At 39.9% G+C, this 23,177-nt stretch overlaps 1 protein-coding gene across 5 annotated transcripts in view; it reads left to right on the forward strand.

Annotated features, from left to right (window-relative positions):
* Positions 1-23,177, forward strand: part of map4l (microtubule associated protein 4 like) — a 94,533-nt gene that overhangs the window by 23,572 nt on the left and 47,784 nt on the right. For 3 of the 5 annotated variants that reach the window (XM_018678387.2, XM_018678391.2, XM_018678389.2), the window contains exons 3-5: positions 7,714-7,788; positions 13,428-13,649; positions 18,428-19,615. In XM_018678387.2, the coding sequence (XP_018533903.1) occupies positions 7,714-7,788; positions 13,428-13,649; positions 18,428-19,615 (1,485 nt within the window). The remainder of the gene's footprint in view (positions 1-7,713; positions 7,789-13,427; positions 13,650-18,427; positions 19,616-23,177) is intronic. The other 2 variants (XM_018678390.2, XM_018678392.2) reach the window with 2 other exon arrangements.

Here is a 23,177-nt window from a genome sequence, read left to right on the forward strand (position 1 = left end):
GCTGTAGTTTCATCTGTCCACACTTTGAATCTTTTTATCAGCTGGAAGTAAGTTGGCAGAAGCAGGGAAACCTGGCCTGACAGACTAAAATGAGGATAGGAGAAGGCTGTGTAGCTGCCAGGAATGTTATACTGAGTATAACACTGTGCAAAATAAATTTAGATTGTGAAAAGACAACTTTTTGCAATTTTCTTTGCAGTCTCCTACAGTAGCAGCCTGGTTAGACAACCATCTGAGCTACTGTTGGGAGGATTAGACTTGAAAGTTAGGTGCTTTTAAGGAACACAGTTAAACTTTCACTGAGCAACAGTGATCTCCTACTGTATATACTGTGCCATCTAACTCCCTCCTGTGCTCCTGTCATAATTACCACCAACAGCAAAAGCACCTTTGGGCTTGTTTTTTACAGGACAGTCTCACTGTAATTGAAGTGTAGTCTGTAGTAATAGAAAATATTTCTGACATGTTGGCTTGCCAGACTGACATATTGAGATATCTATTTGGATGGTCAGGGTACATGTCAGAATCACTATCAATCAATGAGATCTATAGTCTGAGACAAGAGAGTGTCTCTGCATCTCTGTCTCTCTTTTCTTTCAGTATTTGTCTCTCTGCGCTTCTTTATTCTCTGTCTCTTCCTCTTGTGTTTGTTTTATGATACAATGTTTTTTATGTCACGTTTATTTAAGGTAAGACATTTAACCATAACAAAGGCATCATTTCCAGTGGGGATGGAAAACACAGATGTATACATGTCACACGAATCTACACAATGTATAGAACCACAATACTATTGATATGTGCTAAGTAACTTGCTAAGTAAGTAGCTATTATGATTTAAAACACAATTTAATCCAAACTTAAGTCTATAACCACATTGTCTCAAAGTATGCTGGGAAGTCTGCCCACCTTCTCCCCATCACCCTACAATGTTATTGTGGATCACCACACAGTAAAAATGCCTAATTTGTTTGCAACATAGGACTTTGCTTTCATTAAGCAGTCGTTTCATTTCTTAAACATATTTGAAATGTGATTGCTATATTCTGTAGTCACCCCACAGAGTATTTAAATAGTAGTAGGTGTTGGTGTATGTCTCATGATGGATGTATGGTAATCAAGAACTGTGACTACATATCCCATCTGGCATGGGAACTCCTTCAGATCCCCCAGGAGGAACTGAAACTTGTTGCTGAGGAACGTCTGGAATACCCTGCTGCCACCATGACCCCACCCTGGATAAGTGGAATAAAATGAATGGATCATCAGACCTGTGGTCATATGTCATGGGCACTTGGGCAAAGTAGGAAGCAGAGCTGTCAACTGAACAGCTAGTGGTGAGGCGGATCAGATGGCGGGTTGAGGCTGCCAGACAGACCTGGTAAATCCAAACGTGTTGTGAGGGTGGCCTGGGAATGCCTAATTGAGGCTCCTGGTCAACAAGGTCTTTGACTCCTACCCTTACCCCCATGGTTTGGGGCATGGAATCTGAGTGGACCATGTTCAGGGCCTGCATTGTGGAGGTAGCTGTTGGGAGTTGTGGTCAGAGAGTCGTAAGTGCCTGTTGTCTTTGTCAGTCCTATTGGTAATTTGGCATTACTTTGTTGAAGGTCAGTATAATAAATTACACCAGAGGCCACATGGTGAGGTAAAATATAATCAGGAGAAGAGCCTGTGTTTGATAGCTTAGAAAACAATTACTCCCAGAGTTACCATCCCTTTTTTAGCCTGTCAGTCACAGTAACGGGATTTGCATCATGTATTCAGTGGCCATGGGACCATTATTACAGAGCATCTGCAGTTTGTTCATCGTGCTGTTAATGGCTGTCAGGACAACAGCACTGTACACCCAGAGGAAATGACAATTTACCTGAACATATTTCTGTTGGATTCCTCAGGCCTCCCTCTGTTGCTGTTTCCATTTGTTTATTTCCCCTTCAGTTATTCCCCTTCTGATTTCATTCAGGGCAGTTAGCACTGTTGCCTCATAGCAAGAAGGTTCCAGGATCAAACCCTGGTTCGGGTCTGGGGCTTTTCTGTGTTCTCTCCGGGTACTCCGTCATCCACCCACAGTCCAAACACATGCAGCTTAGGTTAATTGGTGACTCTAAATTGCCCGTATGTGTGAATGTGAGTGTGAAAGGTTGTTTGTCTATATGTATTGGCTCTGCGATGGACTGGTGATGTGTACAGGGTGTACCCCGCCTCTCGCCCAATCAGAGCTGGGATAGGCTCCAGCCACCCCGCGACCCTTAACAGATAAGCGGTAGGTAATGGATGGATGGATGATTTCATTCATATGTTTCTTGTAGACTGTTTAAAGTGCAGTATATCATATACATTAAGTCTTTTAATTGGAAATAATGTTTACTCAGTTCTCTGTGACCACTAATAGCTCAGGGCTTTTATTACCTTCTTTTCTCTTTTGCAGGCCCTCTGCTATGTGCTCCTTCCTCACCCCTCTCTGACTTTTCTGTCCTCACCTTTCCCTTCTCTCCCTCGCTCTAAGTGCTAGTCTCTTTCCAGGACGGTGACATTTGTTTGACACTAACCTCCGCTGTCCTTGACTTGGAGAGCTAGAGCGACAGAAAGATGTGTGCACTGACAATGTGTGTGCACAGTAATATTAGATGCATGTAATCAGGTGATTATGATGGAGAAAGATGGTATGTCATAATTTTTATTTCTTTTTTTAGTGTATTTTTGGGGACAGGATATAACACTGGCAGTAAGAGACAGAAAAAAAGAAAAACTGTGGTGTTTAGTGAGAACTAAAATAGCAAATTAAAATTATAACAAGACATAAAATATGTAAATAGAAAACTAACAAGCTATACAAGCAGAGCTTTTAAATATAGGTAAATAAAGCTGCTTGATACTGACCCTGTTGCCTGAATGTAGCTGACCCAAAAGATGTCTATCTAAATAAAGAGGCAGCAGGTTTTCCCAGAGGCTGACTGTCATCATCTGGAACTCTTGCTGTGAGCCTAAGTGCAGCTGGATTCAGTCTTGGTACCCCGGACTGGTGCACTCCATTAGGGTTGGGTATTGTTTGAATTTTAACGATCCTGATTCCGATTCATCAAGGGGTGAGGTCAAAACAATTAATTTCACAGATAATACTTTTTTGAAATCCTTAATCCATCAGCTGTATTCATATGCACAATTGACTTCCTCCTTTTTTCATTCACTGTGTTGTTATCATTTGGAGCAATATTTAGCCCCTTGCCCAGTAAACTAGCATAACATGTTTGGTATCAACAGATTCATTGCAATGTCAAGATTCATATGATCACATGGGCAAGGTCATTATGGTGTATTACAAACAAGTAAAGAGGATATGTCAGTGCTGTCTGCACAACTTGCTACCTTTAATAATAGTTTAATTAATATTGATATGTTGTTTAGATTGGAGCCAGTAAAGCAGGATAGATTAGAGCATATATTTTTGCATTTCATTAAGTAATCAGCATTATATCAAAGCTGTCATGTAACACTGTCAATTATAAATAACCAGTACAGATTCACATGAACAGTTGTTGGCTCAATTATTTGTAAAAAAAAATAAGCTCAGTTGTAACCACTGAGGAGGTTAACAACTATCATTTTTAAATGCTAATAATTAAAATATAATAATAATAATAATAATAATAATAATAATAATAATAATAATAAGTTATAATAACAACAACAGTAACAATAATAAATATCATAAATAAAGAGTAAGTTGAAACAGTTGAACAGTAGATTGTTTGTTGGGGACTATTTAAAGCCACAAATCAATGCACGTTTGGCACTCTTTTGAGTATTTCCAGCAGCAGGATGTTGTATGTGGGGTTGACTAAATAAACTATTGTACTCATGTTAATCATACTGTAATAATGGAATGTGTCACTCAGTGGAATGAACTGGCTGTTTGTAGAGCTTTTTTTTTGATGAGGACAACAATAGACAGCAGAGGCATTGATAATAGAATCAATTAATTTGTTTTAGTCTTCTGTTGAGATATGTTTAAACAGTTAGAACAGAAAGATACAGAACATCACCATCCTTATCCTTTTAGATACAGGCAATGCAGTAATGTGACTGTGTGTATGAGTGAGGTCCCACTGACAGCTAACAAGTAGGGTGACTTTGTGGGTTTCAAGGAAAAAGCTACTAACCCAAATGAACAATTAGAGCAGAATGAAGCTGAAATGAATCATCATCTTCAACCAGTGCTTAATGAGTCAGAGGGCTACATTTAAACATTGCATTAAAAAATATTATCCATTGGATAGTAGTGACAATTGCAGTAGCCTGTGATGCTTCAGATATGACACATTTCTCTCAGAGCAGATGCTTTATTGTCAAATACGGTGTTATAAGCAAAGTAGAAAATAGCATTTATTTTAAAAGTATACTTAGTAGTGCACAGTTTGTACCTGTGCAGAAGACCTTTTCATATGTCCTTGGATGTTTGTATCTTAACCATTTACCCTCTTTAAAACACATACACAACCCACATCTCAGGGCTCATATTTTATAATCCATTGTTCTTCCCATCTGTACCAGCTGAACGTGATTTGAACAACAATAGCTAAAAGGGAAGGTCAGCTTTGCATCTTAACAAAAACATGCAGAGTAATGATGCTAAAGTACAAACAGTCTGTATTGTGCTAAGGTTAAAGACATCAAACTGTATTTCTTCAAACTATGCAATGAAAGATATTTTTGTGGTGGTTCCCCACTTATATATTTTGACTTGTTTTTCCTTGCAGAAAGTTTGAAAAAGCTTCCAGCCCAGTGATGCAGAAATGCCATAAAATAATGTTTGAAAAAAAGAAGGTGTTTGACCTTGAGGCTTGATACTGGCTGCTGTCCTCGGAGGACTGTCTGGGTTCTGACTGTGTGTGTCGGGAGGAAGAGTGGTGAGGTGTCTCAGTGAGATGAAAAGAACAAGAGAAAAAAATAAGAGGAAAAGAGCAAACAATTTATTTGGAAGCCACATCAAAACATATTTCTCCAGACCAAAAAATAAGTAAATAAATAAGTAAATGTATTTACTTTCTTATCTTTAAGACAGATATTTGATCACATTTGGGATGTTACATTAGTGTCTATATTTGATTTGGGATTTAAAAATTGTACTTGCTAAACCTTGCTTTGCTCTGTCAAGAGAATGCTACTACGTGTTCTGCTTCACCCTCTGTGGCATCATTATTGTTTTGTCTTTACTAAAAAGTAAATATCATGGAAGAAAATGAACTGAAAAGAACTGTGTGGTGTATGTGAAATGCCATGTAGAGAGCAGTGGAGGCTTTTAATAGTCATTCATTTGTGTATTGGGATGCCAATCAATCAGACTTAATGTGGCAGTAATATATTACAGTTACGTTAAAACCCAGTGTGGCACCTTGACAGAAAGATGTTTTAGCTGGAATGTTAAGCTTTTGTAGATACTGTAACATCTTGCATGAAAAAGTAGATAAAGCGAAGAGTGCAAAGAGTGATCGACAAGGAGGAAAAATAAAAAGAGAAAGAAAAGCTAGATCTAAATAGCTTTGAGCTAGGGCTATTTGTGTAAACACCAAAAACAATAGGGATTTTTTTTCTCTGAATTTAGAAGTCCAAATCAACAAATTGTAGGAAGAGGAAATTGGACTTAATAGAGGACCTAAATACTGTTAGCCAAGCTGAAGCTGGTAGCCTGAGCTCAAGGAATCAAAACCTCGAAAACCAAAATAGGTAAGAGTGATGGGGTGAGAGGGAGACTCAGTGCTTTTCATTCTGCTTATTTATTCTTCCTCCTGTCTTTGCTCCCCCATGACCCAGAAACAGATCTACCTCTGCCATCATCAAGGATGCTCTAATCCCTTAAATGTGTCTCAGAGGAGATGAGGAGAGAGTAGAGAGGAGGCTCCCAGAGGAGCTCAGAGCAAGGATTCAGTGTGAATCAATATAGAAGTTTTTTTTAATGAACAGCCAAAACTAGGCACTACTTTACTATAATATTAATAACACTGCAGAGTTTGTAGGCAGAATTGCCTACCTGTAGAGACAGGAATGGCAATACTAGTTGTGGCTCCAACATTTTTTTTATATTTATTTTAAAAAAAATGTGTGTGTAGAATCTGAATCATGAGAACATTCTTTGCAGCTTTATTTTTTCTTCGATAGCAAAAAGGCCTTTCTTTTCTTTTCATTTTCTTATTTTCTTTTCCAATATAAACACACATTCAACCAAACATTCAAATGACACTATTCCCTCATGTCTGTTCAGTAATAAAGAAAATGTAGTTGTCTATTTTTGTGGTGTATATATGTGTCAGGGCATCACTAAGTGTTGGAAGAGAAATCAACAGGCACAGGCAGTGTTTTTCTTTTGCTTCTGTTACTTTTTTGTACACGTTTGACAGCTAAGAATCTGTGTGTCATGAGTTAGTTGCCTTCTCCTCAAAATGACGGTGGAGGGGGCGAGGATGCCCTGTTTGGTGAATACAGTTCATCCACCTTTGCGTCCCCTCCCTGCATCTCTCTTGTAGTCCCACGGGGAGGGAGGGGATCAAGGAGACACATTTGCCAAATGGAGAGCATTCAGTATATCTCTGACAGAAGGAGGAGAGAGATGCAGGCTGTGTAATGTTATATGAGAGAATGTGCATGATCTCTGGTGGACAGACAAGTTTAATAATGGTGTGTATCGGAACGCATCGCTATTCTCTGGTTGAGTAATTTTTTTTTCTCTGGTTATAAATTTAAGAAAATCAACGATTTTGAACAATTATGACGCTTGAGAAAATTTGATGATCTAATGACCATTAATAACATAATAATAAGAAGTGGACTTGCGTTTGTATTATTTAGCTTATAGCACACTTGTTACAACACTATGTTATGACATATAGCAAGTTTTATTTCTGTGCTGCTTAGTGGGAGATTATAAAGTCAGCAGTGCAAATCATCCCTTTACTTTAATCAATAAATTATATAATCCTTTTGCTTTCTTTTATTTTACAGCACTTAGGGAGCTTAAGGAAGATTGCATGTCTGCAAGTGTATGAGTGTGCTATGTCTCTCTCAGTGGGTAGGGCACATGCATCGATCCTCCAAGACACATCCACCGTCAGCAGGCGTTGTCTAGGGAACTGCAGATGCTGTCATCCTCTTCATGTGTAACCATGGCGATAGTCCCTTCAGCGACGTATTGTGTCTGCTTGACTCATTGTCAAAAGATAAACACACGCACTCACAGGCACACATGCAGGCTGGAGAAGCTGGGTTTGAGAAGCAGGACCTGCTTGATGGGCAACCAGCTGAAAGAGCAGAGTGGCAGACTGACAGGTTCAGCTGCAGTTTTCTGTCTGTCTCACTGTGAAGAGTTCCAAAAGAAAGCCTGCGGGATGCTGTGTGTTTAACACTTGTTGGTCATGTATCGTAGGTCTGGGTTTAAGTCTACCTGAAAATGTATGTCATAAGTAACCTGAGCAATGAAAAGCTTGGAGCACAGTGTGTAACATCACAATGAGCAACATGGTATACTGGTCATTTAATCTGAAGTTTATTAGATACTAGTAAGAATCTATCAGTGTTCCATGCAGGAGCATTAAAAGATTCTTGACAAATTTCATGTGTTTGATAAAGCAAAACCGTATGACGAAGAAAAAAAAAGCTGGCCTCATGAAAATTCTTTTTGTTGGCGATGATGGTGATAATGCTTTTTATCTCCTTTAGGTCCAGGGATGATGTCATCAGGCGGATACCAGGACCCACCTGGACAGCCTACCTTCAGCTCCGACAGCCTGTCTGGTAGGGGTGGAGGGCGTGCAACTTATTTATCACACAGTTTCCCCATTGTAGTATAGAAGGTGTTTGCACAGAAGTTTGAATATTTATAATCATAAAAGTGCACCCTGTCGGTCAGTCCTCAAAATCACACTTTCTTATTTCAACACTCAGGCATAGCTTTCTATATGTTCATGTACATTCACAAGTGAAAGCTTCAGATGTTCACAAGGACCTCCCAATATAAAGATATGTGCATAACTACACACTTACATACTACATACGTCACTATAAACACTAGAACAGAACACAGGTTATATTACATAAATATATAGATAAAGTTACATAAACAAAAGAGGGGTTGCCTTTTTAGACTTTTTTTTTAATTGTCAAGGTAGAACAAGTACAGGTGTCACTAACATTAAACATTCAATGTGTAACATTTAGAAAACACTTGTTATCAATGACACAGGTGGCCATTGAGTAAACTGTTGTCAGCATTCTGTTGCTCATGTTAGCACATGTGCTCATGCTCTATGGCTCATCATGGGCATCGGCCAAAAGTGACGTGACATACATGAGAGTGAACATGATTGACTGGCATCATGTTGATAGATTTACATTTACATTTTACATGGCTGATGCTTTTATCCAAAGCAACTTACAAATGAGGGACAACACCAAGGCTTCAGTGCAGTAGGACACTTTGAAGTAAGTGCTAAGTGCTAAATCTATTAAACAAGGCAAAGTGCAAAGAAATAAATTACAGAAGAGCACAGTAAGTGCTTAGTAAATGCCATTTGAGCATGTTAGGGTGTTAGAGGTGTTAGGAGAGAAGGTGCTCTTGGAGGAGATGAGTCTTCAAGAGATTCCTCAAGAGGGTTGAGAGAGACACTTCTGCTCTGATAGCATTTATTAGCTCATTGTGTGCAGGAATGACAATGCTATAGGTTGATCCTTGAAGGAACGCAGTGGCTGAGTGTAAGCCTGTATGACTGAGTTCAACTAGATGGGTGCTAGATCCAGAAATCATTCTGTAGGTGAGAATCAGTGATTTAAATTTGATCTGGGCAGCCATGGCTTGCCAATGGAGGTAGATGAGCAGCAGACTGGTGTGCCCTCTTAGGCTGATCAAAGACCAAATACGTTGCCACATTTTTGACCATTTACAAGGGTTTCACTGTCCTTGGCCTGCCAGAAGGGCATTGCAGTAATCTGTAAAAAGAGTTGGTGGTGACAGGTGAGGCCAGATTTTTCATATGTTGTATAGTGCAGAGCAGCATGACAACAGATGTAACATGGTTAGAGAAGGATAGGTGGTCATCAAACATGATACTCAGTTTTGGGGTAAGAAGTGACAAGGTTATTTTGACATTGATATTGTGATGGAGAAATTGACTGGCAGGGATGATTGACAGTTCAGTCTTAGAGAGGTTTAGTTGAAGGTGGCATTTCTTCATCCGTGTGGATATGTCTAGGAGACAAGCCAAGATTCGTCCAGAGGCTGTGGGATCATCTGGTGGGAGCGACAGGTACAGGTGGATGTCATCTGCACAGCAGTGATTTGAGAAGCCATGCGATGAGGTAGCTATAGTTACACTGCTACTATTAGAGGCCAACCTATTAATTGGTTTGGCCAATTAATCCACCAGTCATGGGGAGATATATGATGCATGCTGTCTCTGTTTTACTAGAAAGCATGTTCAGTAGAATTTGACTAGTCTTAAGTCTAGCCTAGTACAACTATGTACGAATGGCCATATGTCATCATTTTAGGGCCACATTTGCTCAAATTATCTCTGTGCATGTGATTCCTGATAATAATCTAAACAACTATTAAAGATCCCAAAACTTAACCTTAACTTAACCACTTAAACTTACATTTTTCAATGTAGACTACATCAGAGATATTTTTTCAGAGAGTAGTTCTCCACTCCATCAAAAAACCTAACCTTAACCCTAACCCCAACCCTAACCCTAACCTTCAACATGTTATTCTGACAATAGGATTAGAAAATATGGGCTAAAACTTTGTGGTCCCAGGGTAAATGTTAGAACAGGCTGATCATCGCAGAACAGGGCATAGCTCACAATAAATATGACGTATTCGAACAACAATTAATGTCATCCATGAAATAACATTTAAGGGTATAATAATTCAGAGTGACAGAAAACGGGTTTATTAAGATGGTGTGTGCAAAAGTGGATTAGCTATAGGCTACTGCAGAAGAAAAGCATGTCATAGATGATAACACAAAGTCTGACTGATGCCACAGTGATAAAGGGGTAAATCACTTTTTAAATAATATTACAGTAACTTCTTTGATATTACTTGCATTGTGTCTGCAGAATTAAATAGCTTTTTTTGTTCACACATTAGCAATAAAAAAGGTGATTAATACAGTAAATTGCTTCACATTCTCACATATAGTATTTCAATATGGCTCTGTTGTATTCAGTTGTTCCAATAACTCATGAAAGTGTGACAGTCAGCCAGAATCAATCATTTATATATTAAATGTATGTGTGTTTTTATACTGTTACATGTCAAGATGTTTTTTTAAATTGTATTCATTTCTTGAACTACAAAAAGCAAGTGACTGGTTAGTCCATGTACCCAGGCCAGAATTTTCTAGTACCACACAAGGTGGCAAATTTTAGTTTAGTCACTTTATTTGAACAGAACATGCAAAAACAAGAAGTTTTTTCTACCTCTTTCACTCACTTATTTATTACCAAAGATTATCATCAGCACAATCAAAATCAATAATATTAGTTTTCAAGCATTCAGTATTCTGTTTATTCATTATTATCATCATAGTCAACCATTTTCTTCTACATCCTCCTCCTCCTCCCTCTGATTGTTGCAGGTTTGTAGCTTGTGCTTTTCTTTGCACTAAAGTCTGTTGGCAAAGTTTGAGCAGTCTTGAAGCTTGCAGGTCTGTACATATTTGCAGGCCATAATTGCTGGGGTTCCCTGCTCCCTGACTGTCCTGAGGGAGATGTAGGCGGCAGATGTGGAGCAGCAGGAGATAAACAGCAAATGGCGTGAGCAGCATTTACAGATTGCCCTTGATGATGTCAAGTGGCCTTGTTGAGGGAAGAGATTGCTGCAAGTGCAGCCTTCAGTGAAGCCTTCTGTGGTATGCTGAGCCAGCTTGTGCAGGTGTTGAGAAGCCACTTTGTTCCTCTGCCCTTGGACTAGACCCTTCATACCTCATGTATATAGTTTACACATATTTGTATTTGCACTACATTTAACATATAACATTTAACTTAGGTACATAGTTTGCACATATGATACATGCACTTTTTTGTTTGCATCTGATCATTTACTTGCTTTATTTCTCTGCAAAATAAATAATTTTCTTGTTACACATGCACTTCAATCGTGGTTTCTTAATTCAAGGACTTTAGCATTTAATGTAATAAATAGAAAATTCTGATAAACCTAATCCCCCTTCTTCTCTACACCGATGTGTGCCATGACAGGCTCTGCTTCTGTTGCAGGTGCATCCCAATCACTGTCATAGTCACTGACTCTCACTCTCTGACTCTCGCAAAGAGTATGTGGAGCAGAGCAAGTCAGCAACATAGATTTCACCAGTTTAACATCACAGTCTTTTCTTTTCATGAGACAATGCCACCTTCCCTGCAGTCGACCCAAAGCATTTTCAAATTTACCCATGCTCTACAGATTTTGTTGTTGTAGATCTGCTGCTCTGCTGTCAGTCGTCCAGTGTCGTGGAATGTTTTTAAGAGCCAGTTCTGGGATAGGCAGAGTGTCCTATGATACAGTAGCCAACATTCACTCCACCAATCCTGGTGTAAGCTGAAAAGTGGTGTGATGACAAGCCAACTGCCACAAAGTTGGCAATCCCAAAGCCCACGCATCCTGCATCCTCCGAGGCAGTCCTGCAAACATGTTCCAGACAAGTCCCTTTCCATTTACAACCACTTGAAGTACCAGCCTTTATGGTTAAAATAGTCGCAGTGGTACTCCTGTGGTGCCAAGATGGGTACGTGTGATCCATCAATAGCGCAAAATACACTGTGAGCCCACACCTGTTTTCAGTGTAGGCAGCCATTTCTTCAAACTTCTCCTGGTTGGGGAAACAAATTAGTTCTGGTAGGGCCAATGTCACTGCAGCAGCGGTGAACTCTCACACACAGCAACACACAGTTCTCTTTGAACCACATCTGTTCTGGTGCAATGTCAATATTGTATGAAAAGCTTCTAGTTCAGTTCATTAAATCCTGCTCTCATCATAAGGCAAAGAACACACATATGTTGATAAATATGCAAACTCTGATTTGAGAAGTGTCATACCAGAGAGCAGTGCCATTATGCCCAACTGTCTACTGTATTTACCTTTATTAAATCATGTTCATATGACATCAGGCAGCTACAAAGTAATGTGATTCAATACTACACACATCAGACTGGTCTGACTTCATACCTATTTTCTAATGGAGACATTGGATCAGAGTGGCTCTTCAGTCCTGTGTGTCACTGCATCACCATCTGCCTCTGGCTGCAGATTTGAGGCGCGGTGTGTTGAGGTTGTGCGTATCTGCACCATCTAGGCAACAGCATGATTTTCTAGAGAAGCCTCTTTCCATTTGTTGAGCTGCTGTCATCCATCACTGTGATTGGCACAGCTGTGTCAGAGCGACAACACCTGAAATGTGAATTTATTAATCACCACACCTTCCTATTTATATTTATTGCACCTCAGTCTGTTCTTTTTTACTTTGCGCTGTTGGACTAACATGAACCAAAATAGCAAGTGCACTTGGAGACACCCACACAGTCCATGCACCCAAGACATACTGCATTGTGCTTGTTGTTGCGCTTGCACAGTTAAAATAGGCCCTCCATGTCCTATGATGGGATGGATCACAGTTCAGTGGAACCTGAACAAGACAAAGGACAGCAGCATGCCTCCCTAATTTCAAGGTCCATAAGGTTAGGTATAACTTGGGACATGACAAATAGTGTAAGACACAATGTGTCAAGTTTTATGTGATTGTAGAATGTTTCAGGAATTCTAAAAGCATTTATTATGGTTGGTAAAAAATAGTTGATACTACCACCAAAATCTAGTGCATAAATCTAAATCTAGAGCATAACAAATTATAAGACATAACTTAACCTACTTTATTTTTATGTTTAAATCAGACCATTGTGGTCATGGTTTGTTGCCAAAAACAAGGTGCACCCCAAAAGCTCTGAGACTGTCTACAACAAGCAAAACATGTACGCCATCCCCATCAAAGTGGTCATTTTGTGCAGCAATATAAGACGGAGGGAGCCAGATCTAGCAGGTAGGGCAGCTTGGGAGTGACGATTGTGTCGTTTTGGCCAAAGAACTGGTGTGTTAAAAAAAACACTGTAAGTGGGTGTATAGTCATGATGGAGCACCCAAACGCCACTGTGCCACAGTTCAGGTCCTTTGTGCTGTACGTCCTCCATCAGATGCCTCAGAGCAGTGCAGTAGAACTTGGCATTGGCAGTCTGACAGAGGAGGATAAATTCATGGTGTACTACTGTATGTTGAAGAAAAAGTATATAGAAGAAGTATATAGCAATGGTGTGTACAATTTTCATAAAGGCAGTTGTTTGTTGATGATGTAACTCTGTGTTTTGTCTTTTCCACCAGGTTTCTCTCAGTCTGGGATGGGAGGGACCATGGGGTCCAGCCTGCCACCGTTCCAGACCAGTATGAGCTCCCCTTTCAGCCAGTCTGGGATAGGTTCAGCTATGGACACCCAAAAAAGTTCTGTGGAAAACAAAACCATCAGTAATACCAGTGGAGGCACTAAGACCAGTGATCCATTTTCTGCTGGAGGCCCAGGAATCCACACTATGGATTATTCTACAGGTATCAAAAAGAGGGTTCGCTGCATATGTTAGGCTGCGTTCTCACAGACATTTGCTCTGCTTGTGAAATGCAGCCCTTCTCGTGATTTGGAATGGGAAAGTGTGCTGACACAGGGAGGGGCATCGTTCAGCAAAAAAGTTGAACCTGCTTCGGCTTTTGCTTCTACAAAACATGACGTCATCCAGCTAGGCATTGCATTGGCCAGTCACATATTGTACATGCATTTCCTGGATCGTATTTCTCTGTCTCACCAGTACATGAAACAATCCCTTACCAATGCAACTGCTTGTGTTGTTTTAACGCAGGACAAATGTCTGTCTGAATGCAGCCTGACACTGTGCTGAGCAGCAGGGGAGGGTGGAGTCAGGAAGTTGCTTTTGGAATTTGTATTTTCACGTTTTCGCACAATTCATGTTTCTAGACTAAATTAGCTGAATAGTTTACCTGACACTTGGGATCCAGATTCATTAAAATACTGAACAAGTATGCATGTATGTTTTAGGGAGGGTTGGTTGAATTTCTCACACAGTTACAAAAGAGCTAGTACCCAAATTTAAAAAGTCTGGTCATATCTTAAATATCCTCTATTTAATCTAATGAAACCATGGCCTGTGTGTCTGTGGCACGGCAGCAAAGGCAAGTGGTGAAAGTATTAGAGTAACAGCCTAAACACACAGAACTAACTTTCACCAGCAAAGGGCAGCCTTTTCTAGTTGTCTGAAATTTAGGTGGAACGGCTCCAGCTCTGCTTTTATGTTGCTGGTGACTTTAGCTCTGTGCACTTTGGTAAACTCTTTATCTACTGAAAAACTGGTGCAACAGACAGATGGGACTTAAGCAGTAACTCTTAAATAATAAACATGGAAGACAACCCACAGTTTTAATGGAGTGTAGTAGTGTAGTGATACAACCATGTGATGCTACTTAACATTTCAGAGATAAGCCATCACACCAAATAACTATATCTATATATATCTCATGAAAGAAACTCTGTGTCAGCTCAGACTGTAGAAATAGCTATTAGCTCCAGTGATCTGTTCAGAGTCATGGATTTTAGAAGAAAAGTACTGGAACATGGCTGACAGTTTGTGCAGAACTTAGTGAAAAAGTAATTACTAATTATTAAGATGATATTCTCAGTTAGGGAGGTTCTTAACCTGCGCAGCAGTCAAACAGCAGGAAATCTATACAGTGTAATGTTATTCTGTGTGTTACCTGTGTGAAGGTAAGCTCGTTTCTCATTATCTGCAGCATACAAATTTACCTTCAAATAGTATTTTGACTTGTTTCTAGCTATCGTGACATAGTGGCAACATTTTCTCTACCACCCATGCAGCAGGTAAATCCTGGATCATTTGTAAATGGGGAAACCCATCTGTAGATACAAAAAGTAGCATAAAGTGCAATAACATGGTAAAATTAGATATGAATTATCTAAACACACAATTTTAAAGTCCTTATCAAAGATCAAAGTCCCTATTACAGATGGAAACCTGCCAATCTGGGGCTAACGTGTATTTGTAGCCTGCTGATTATCATGTGGGCCTGATTTCACTGTTTGTTCAAGGCCTTTTTCACAGCAGAAATTTCTATTTGTCACAGTAGGGCAAGCACAGGTGTTACAAATAGCATTAATGCTGGCTGGAAATCACAAGACTCTCATGTAAAAGGCTTTTTCTACTTACTCCAAATTTAATGTAATGCCACTGATAAGAGCATGTCATCAGCTGATTTTGATAGCTGCATAATGTCGTACTTTTAAGTCTTACCCTAACCTTGTCTTACCCTCTCTAAGCTTTTGTCTGGGTAGTTGTTGAGTTTGTTTCTTTTGGCAGGCAGAAGGAAAGAGTTTGGAGTCATGGCATTTCTGTCTTTCTGCTTCTTCCTGACTCACATCACAGGGATCTAATGAAACAAAAAAAAGTCATGAAACCATTTTCACAGAATGAGTCTGTCTTTAGTCCAGTTGGATCTGTCTATGCACCGTTTGACCAAATGATTTCATCTGTTAGATGAGAACCCTGTGTCGAAAAATGAGTTATTATCGGAACACTTCAGCGGTTTTCATTTGACAGTTGGAATGCTGTACAAAAACACAAATACCTGCTTCATCACTGCCATTAAAAACTCATACTGTCACCTCTCAAATTCACCAGTTTTGTGGCCCTCTGCATTTAAATTGATGTGTGAAACTTACAATATGGGGAAAGGGGTCTTTTTGGAGATACATGGAGCAACAATACTTAAACAGGACACTGACAATACATTTTCCAACCAACCTTCTGCTCTTTCTGTGCTGTCTCTTCTCCTACTGTGTCTCTGTGTTTGAGACTTAAAGCCTTTTATACACACCAGTTCTTCTTCTCTGACACCCTTTTTCATAGGCAACATGTTGGCAATGCAGCCAGAACTCCAACATTAATGTTTCTCTGGGCAGTTTTCCAGACTCCAGATTAAGAGGCACTCCCAAATACCTATATCACATTAAATATGGATGATAATACCTTGGCCACGTCTCCTTTTTGAGCTGTTTATAGCTGGGGAAGACTCAGAGGCTGCAGTAAGAAAATAGCAACTTCAGTCATTTTAGAAATTCAGGGAATGGTGCCAGATTTAGAGGGGAATGCGCCTTTTTTCTTGATTCCTGTTAATATTCAGTGATGTAAGACAGACTGAAAGGCAAGCTGGAGATGGCATAATGAAAATTGAGATAGAGGAAATAATATTTGGAGAGGAAGAGGACATGATGAGTAGACTGGGATGGGTATGTCAGATAATTTTATTTTACAATCCCTCAACCTGTCTGACTGTTCAGCTTTCTGTCTCTCATCCTCTTTGAGCTGATGAAGAGCTTGTTAGTAAATATCAAGAAGTACAGCTTTTGAGAAAAAGCTGAGATGGTTTCATCCCCAAACAAGAGAAGATAATAGAAGAACAGGCCAATGAAGTTATCATTTCAGTGCAACCTGAACATTTTTGTTTGCTAAAGTGCTGCATGTGCACAGTTAGTCACCGTTACATGATTCTCTAGTGCCATACTGGGTTATTTTAGTGTTTCTGCATGTGTGATCAATGTTATTACCATGGTTTTTCAGACTTGCTTGCATTTATTTTCAATCATGCCTGCTACACCTCATTTGAAATGAGCTTGATCTATTTACCTCATTAAGTCGCTTGTTGGCTCTGTTGCTCCTCGTGTGTTTGTATTGCTCTGTTGCATGTGCCTGCTCTCTACACAAGATCACCTCTGCCCCCTGAATGATGTTGATGATCATCACAATCATGATCACGACCACTCAATATATTCATTGTTTGGCTGGCTTAGGACAGTCTATTCCAGACTTCATTGAGATTTTCAGAACTGAAAATTTACACAATATGACCAGACAATGGGTCTTTCAACTTTTATTTCCTCCCATTTTACTATATTCATTGGGATTAATATAAGATGTACACATGTAATGATCAAAAGCAAGGATCTTAAAATAGCATTAGGCCTCCTCTAAATATGTAAAATGCAGGTATATGGTAGATTTCCAGTCACAGTCAGCTTTGGGTCTACAAAGTTATTGCGACCATTTGGCAAATCTGAATAAAAACATTTATATGAACTGTGGTGCAGCCAAACAGACAAATCAGAGCAAATTCCTATCACCTGATGCCCAGTGCTGAGCCATTATGCTGCTGTAAAGCAGCACCTGTAAGTGTCTGTGGTCATGAAACCTGATTATGCACATATAGTCCAATGTAGTTTTTATTGAACCATAGTTATAGACAGTCTGTAACAGGTGAGTAAAAGTAATGTGAAATGTATTTATAAAAGCAGGCACCATCACATACATCATATTCTATTAAAAATGTTCAAAGGGTTGTGCCAAAAGAAATCTAAAAGCAAACAGACTATGGTTACTATGACTGGAACCACGAAGGGATATATAACTTTGTTATATTCTTTATACTGTATTCATAAGTAGCAAGGGTCATTTCGTATTTGTGTGGCAAAAGTATTAACTCATGTTTCAGTACCATATGTCAGACATAAGATGCAGTTTTTGCTAAATGCAGTACTGCTATTATGGGATCTACTATCATAGTACCATTTTATGGTTGCTGCCCTCACCCAGTCTCATCATGTCACATGAATGTGCTACAGTGACTGTTGTCAGTTAGATTCTAACCTCAGAGTGTAATGGAAATGCCTTTCTTTCTCCACAATGACACTAATGGAGATTATCCTCCTCCATCTTGATTTTGTAACTTAATTAACAATCCATGTACACAACATGAGAATAAGAGTCAAAGCTCTAGGTTATATGTTAATGGACATGCATTATGTATACATTAAGCACAGAGCACAAAGCTTCCCTTTGCATTCTTATACTCATGACTTGAATTACCTTTCCTAGAGACCGGACTCAGTGAAAGTTTAGCCTGCTTTTGTTTAATTAATGGTCATCTGCTAGATCAAGAAGTAGTGCCCCTTTAAAGAGTAACCCACCCATTTAGCATAACTTTTCAATAACATTGTCAGATTCATTGATGCAGAACCAGTCACATGGTCTTCTTCTATTTCACACATGCTTTTTCCTTGCCAAAACCTTGCACCTACAGTATCCACAATGCAACTTGGCCATCAACATCGGACTGAGACCAACAGATTTACACGAATGAAGTATCAAAAGCACCTATAGTAACCAGAGTCTGGTGGCTTTTTGCCAGGTGATTCTCTGACACAGTATGTGATCGGTTCCTCCTCTTATAAAACCCTCCCCCCCCAGCAGCTCCTGTCCTCTCCCTCAGCGGTTCAGTAGATGACATCAGTCCCTCATCCTCCACTTCCGAAGAGAGCCCCGAGAGAGCAGGGCCAGGGGGCGAGCAACAGCAGAGACGGTGCAAGAAGAGGAGGGAGGGCCACGATGAGGTCTACAACTTCTTGGATAGCCAGGAGAATAAAGGCCAATCAGACAAGCATGGGCTGCAGGATAAGGGCATACAGGAAGCAGAGGATAATGAAGACGAGGAGAACTGGGAGTGGGAAATCAGAGAGAGTGGAGGAGGGGGTAGAGTAAAAGGCAGGAAGACTAAGAGTCGGGCAAGACTTCCAGAGGAGTGGGGAGCACCCCAGCAGCCTGTTTCTCCCACAGCGGCTACAACTGCTCCTACCTGGGCTACAGGTGCTGACACTGGTCCATCCGACTTCAAAATTCCTTGCCCCTTGCCCTCCGACTCTGCACCCACGAGTTTTACCAACCATTCCCATTCCAGCTTTGTAACAGATTCATCTCCACGCTCCTACGAGCCCATGTGTTTAGATGATTTCCCTTTGTCTGCTAAGGATAGGCAAAAGGCAAACGAAGAGACTGTTTCAACCAGCACACCTGAAGCTAACATTAGCACAGCAGTCAGGGCAACCACCACTAAGAATAGTTTAGCCGGGGATGTTAGCAGTAGTCTAGCATTAATGACAGGGGACAATCTGAGCCCAGTTTCCCAGACATTCTCTTTCCTTGATTCATTCCTCCAGACGCCTCAGGGCTTCACCCCCGACATGCAGACCACCAATGCTATCAGCAACACCCCCTGCCTTGTCACTGCTCCCCTGACAAAGTCCACTCCAGAAGAAACAGCCATCCCTACCTCAAAAACCATTTCTGTTCCCATGAGTACTCCAGACCTCACTCCTACTTCCACTTTGTCCACCACCCCAGCTGCAGTCAGATCAGCCCTCAGTGTCGATGCCAAGCCATTTGTCCCCTCAGCCACCTCAGCCACGCCCCTTAGTTCACCTTCTCCCTGTAAGAATGGAACCCCTCCTACCTCGTCATCTGACACTCCCCGCATAAGTGTAGCCACATCCATTAGCTCAGCCACACACCCTCCCTCCATCACTCCTGCAAACCCTCCCTCTCTTCCTGCACTCTCAGAGCACCAGGAGTCCTCATCGCCACAGCTCCCCCCACTGGAAGGTTGGTGAACTACACGGAAGATTACGAATAACAAATTTTAACATACGGGTGGTAGGCTAAGATAGCAGGAAGTAGCTATTTATTGTCTTCTTGTATGCATGGCTTTTTGTCTGTGGAGTGAGCATCAGGGCTTCTGCTTAATCTAATCCTCTATGTATTTGTAATAACCAAGGCCTGAGAAAGAATAGGTTGTGTTTTTAATCACTTCTTTAAGATATTAATATCTAAAACAGATCTAGACACAAATCTACTCATTGCTACCATTCAAAAACCATGGAATCTCTAAAATTATATTTTATCTCAAACATTTACCAGAGAAACATTTGTGTCCAGATATATCACTCTTCCCACTGCTGGCATGAGTGCAGGATACAAAAGTTACTGTGCTGACAGGGCTCTGTATTAACAAAGCAGCAAGGGTAAAGTGATAAGTTGCCTGACTTGATTTCCCTCTGCCTGCCTCTGTGTATCTGTTACCACGATCATAGCAATTTTATTACTTGACCTGCTGCTACTGATCTGATAGCTCAACTGCTTGTGCTTGCTGCACTGTTTACTTTTTCATTTGATTGTCAGCTCCCCGCTGTCCTCTCTCTGTCTGTAGAAACATACACATAACCAGGGTCCTTCCATGGTAAAGCTAGTTTGCTTGTTAGCTTTAAAACTCAATAATGGTAACACCACGTGTCTTAAGTTTTAGAGGATCCCCATTTTCCCAGTTCTTATTAAAATGTAAGCAGTTCAAGTCCAATGAAAAACTTTAAATGGTACAGAGGTCAGCAAAAAACTGCCCAAGGCAAAATCGAGAACTGCTGCCTCATGGTTGTCTCCATTAACCAGTCAAGTTGCAGGAAATACGGTCACAATCTTCCCTTCTCTTCCTGAGTTATGCAGTTGAGTAATGTCCAGAAAAGTGTTTTTGCAGAACATAATGATATCGCAGTGAAGCTGACCTTTGATTTTTATTCTTTCAGACATTTGTGTAAAATTTTGTCATGACTATTGTATAAATTGTTGAGTTATGGCCAAAACATGTTTTTGTGAGGTCACAGTGACCTTGACCTTTGACCACTTACCACCAAATTCTAATCAGTTCATCCTTAAGTCTAAGTGGATGTTTGTGCCAAATGTAATGGAATTCCCTCCAGGTATTCCTGATATATCACCTTCACAAGAATGAGATGGATGTGAGGTTACAGTGACTTTGACGTTACACCACCAAAACCTAATCAGTTCATCCTTGCGTACAAGTGAACATTTCTGGGAAATTTAAAGAAATTCCCTCAGGGCTTTACTAAGATATTGTGTATGGGACACATATGGGACAGACCAATGGACAGCCTGAGGCATAAAAAAGGTTAGATCGACAAAAACTGAAGAATCGTGTAAATTTCATAAAAAAGTGGTCAACTTAATGCTTTCCTGTAAATTAAACCTTGAAGGCAAAAAATTCTACAGGTGTCCCAACTTTGGTTTGTTACTAACAATCCATTTGTCTGTAGAAAGGCAGAGGTGGGAAAAAAAACATGTTTCTACATCCTCTGATATATTTTTAGGACAATAATGTACAGCACATGAAAATGGTGGGGAAAAGGCAAATAACAAAGGAAGACAGTTGGTCATCATCCTACAGTAAAATAATAACCCCAAGGCATGAGAGGAAAAGAATTAGATGGTGGCTTCACAAGATGTAAGACCAGCACAGTCTCCAGACTAAATCCCCATGGAGCTGGCTTGTGATGAACTGGACAGAAGGTTAAAGCAAAGCAACTGCAAAACCAAGCACAACAGTGTATAACTATCTGAGCAATATTTGATTTCCTCTATAGAAAGAATGTCATGAATGCGTTCGGCTGCTGAATGAGTCAGAAATTTAAATTTAGTTCAACAAAAAGATTCCATGATTCCTTGTTTTTAAATCACTAATTGTTTTAATGTTCCACAATATGCTTTAATTTTAGAAACACTGCAACATTGAATTATGTTGATAGTTCTCGAACAGTAACGTAAGGTGTCGCTATTTCCGCCTGCACATCTGAGCTTTCCCTGTCAACAACAAGCTTGAGCAATGGCAGCCACAGCTGTTGATCACACACACCATACCACCCACCACCACAAGTAAATTCTTTTTTGGATCATGTTTTATTTTGAGTACATGTAGACAAAAATAAATGAATAAATAAAAATAAAAAATTTTAAAAAATCAAGAATTATCCATAACAATGGAAAATATCAAGATTTATTGCCCAACCTTAACTGAAGTTCCCCTTACCAGATATCTCCTACCACATTTCTTGGCCTTCATCATGGCACATGCCCCATCAGTGAGTGACACCATGTGTAAGTGACCATAGTTCCATGCTTAGGTTATGCCATGATAACTTTTTCCATTAAAACAGGGCAAACGTAGTCCATTAATGAAGGGTTCACGATGCAGCTGAAAGCTCTGGAAGAAAACTAATAAGCTGACTTTGAGCTATTTTTTTTTTTTTTTTACAAACTACTTTTTCCTTACAGCTAAAGTATTAGATTAATTGAATTCTAACCACTTGTGATCTTGATTCTTCAAAGCAAAGATCCAGTGAAGTTTACAGGTGTAGAGACATTGATGTTCCTATTTAAATTCTAGTCTAGTCTACTTGTCTAGTATTGTATCCTAATATGGAAAATAAAATCACCTCCACATGTTGGAGTGTCCACCAGTTGTTTTTGCAAAATAATGGCACAATTACAGAGCATGTATCTATATTAGTTATGTCTAAGGTATAATTTTGACAGATATTGCTGACCACTCAATTAGAGTAACACTGGGGAAAACACTGAGAGAAACGCAGTCTAGTGCTTCCTCCTAATGCTGGGTTTGGGTTTCAGTCCTGAGCACAACGTCTACATCCGACAGTCTGGTGAATGAAAAATTATTTTCCAATGTGATTTGCTTTATGCCTCTCCTCAGCCCTTTTCACTACTAAAACCTGACCAGTACTTAACATTGTTGGTAAAATGTGTGTTACCCTGTAGCTCTAGCTTCCAAATTCTAAAAGCAGAATTCAGTGCTGCCTCTTACACTGTGGTGATGACAAGTATCTAAAATGTCCTGAACTTGTAGAAGCACATTCATGATGTACACTTTGTTACAGGAATTCCACCTCTGAGGCATTGTTAGGTTTTTTTTATTGGAGAACTATGTTTAATACAGTGAAGCTAATTCTGAACTGAACTGAAGTGACTGAACATTATCTGTTTCTCTCCCCCTTTCCCTTCTTGTCTGTCTCACAATGCCATCAATGATGTACATTGAACAACAGGTAAGACAAGTTTCTTTTTTTCCAGTTTGCATATTTTTTAATTCTCATATTGGAGCTTTTCGTGGGTGGTTTTACCAAATGATGGCAGTGAAAGGTTTGACTCTCACTTATAACTGAAGGTGCATCTACCCAAGATGATCAGGTGACCAGTAGCATTTGTTGTTTTGAACGATTCGAATGAAGTGATTGGTTGTGTCAAATGCAGCACTAAGGTCTAGCAGGACAAGTATAGATCTATTAGAACCCTGATGTACTCT

Source organism: Lates calcarifer, linkage group LG4 (assembly GCF_001640805.2).
Source record: "Lates calcarifer isolate ASB-BC8 linkage group LG4, TLL_Latcal_v3, whole genome shotgun sequence".
Classification (NCBI taxonomy): Eukaryota; Metazoa; Chordata; class Actinopteri; family Centropomidae; genus Lates; species Lates calcarifer.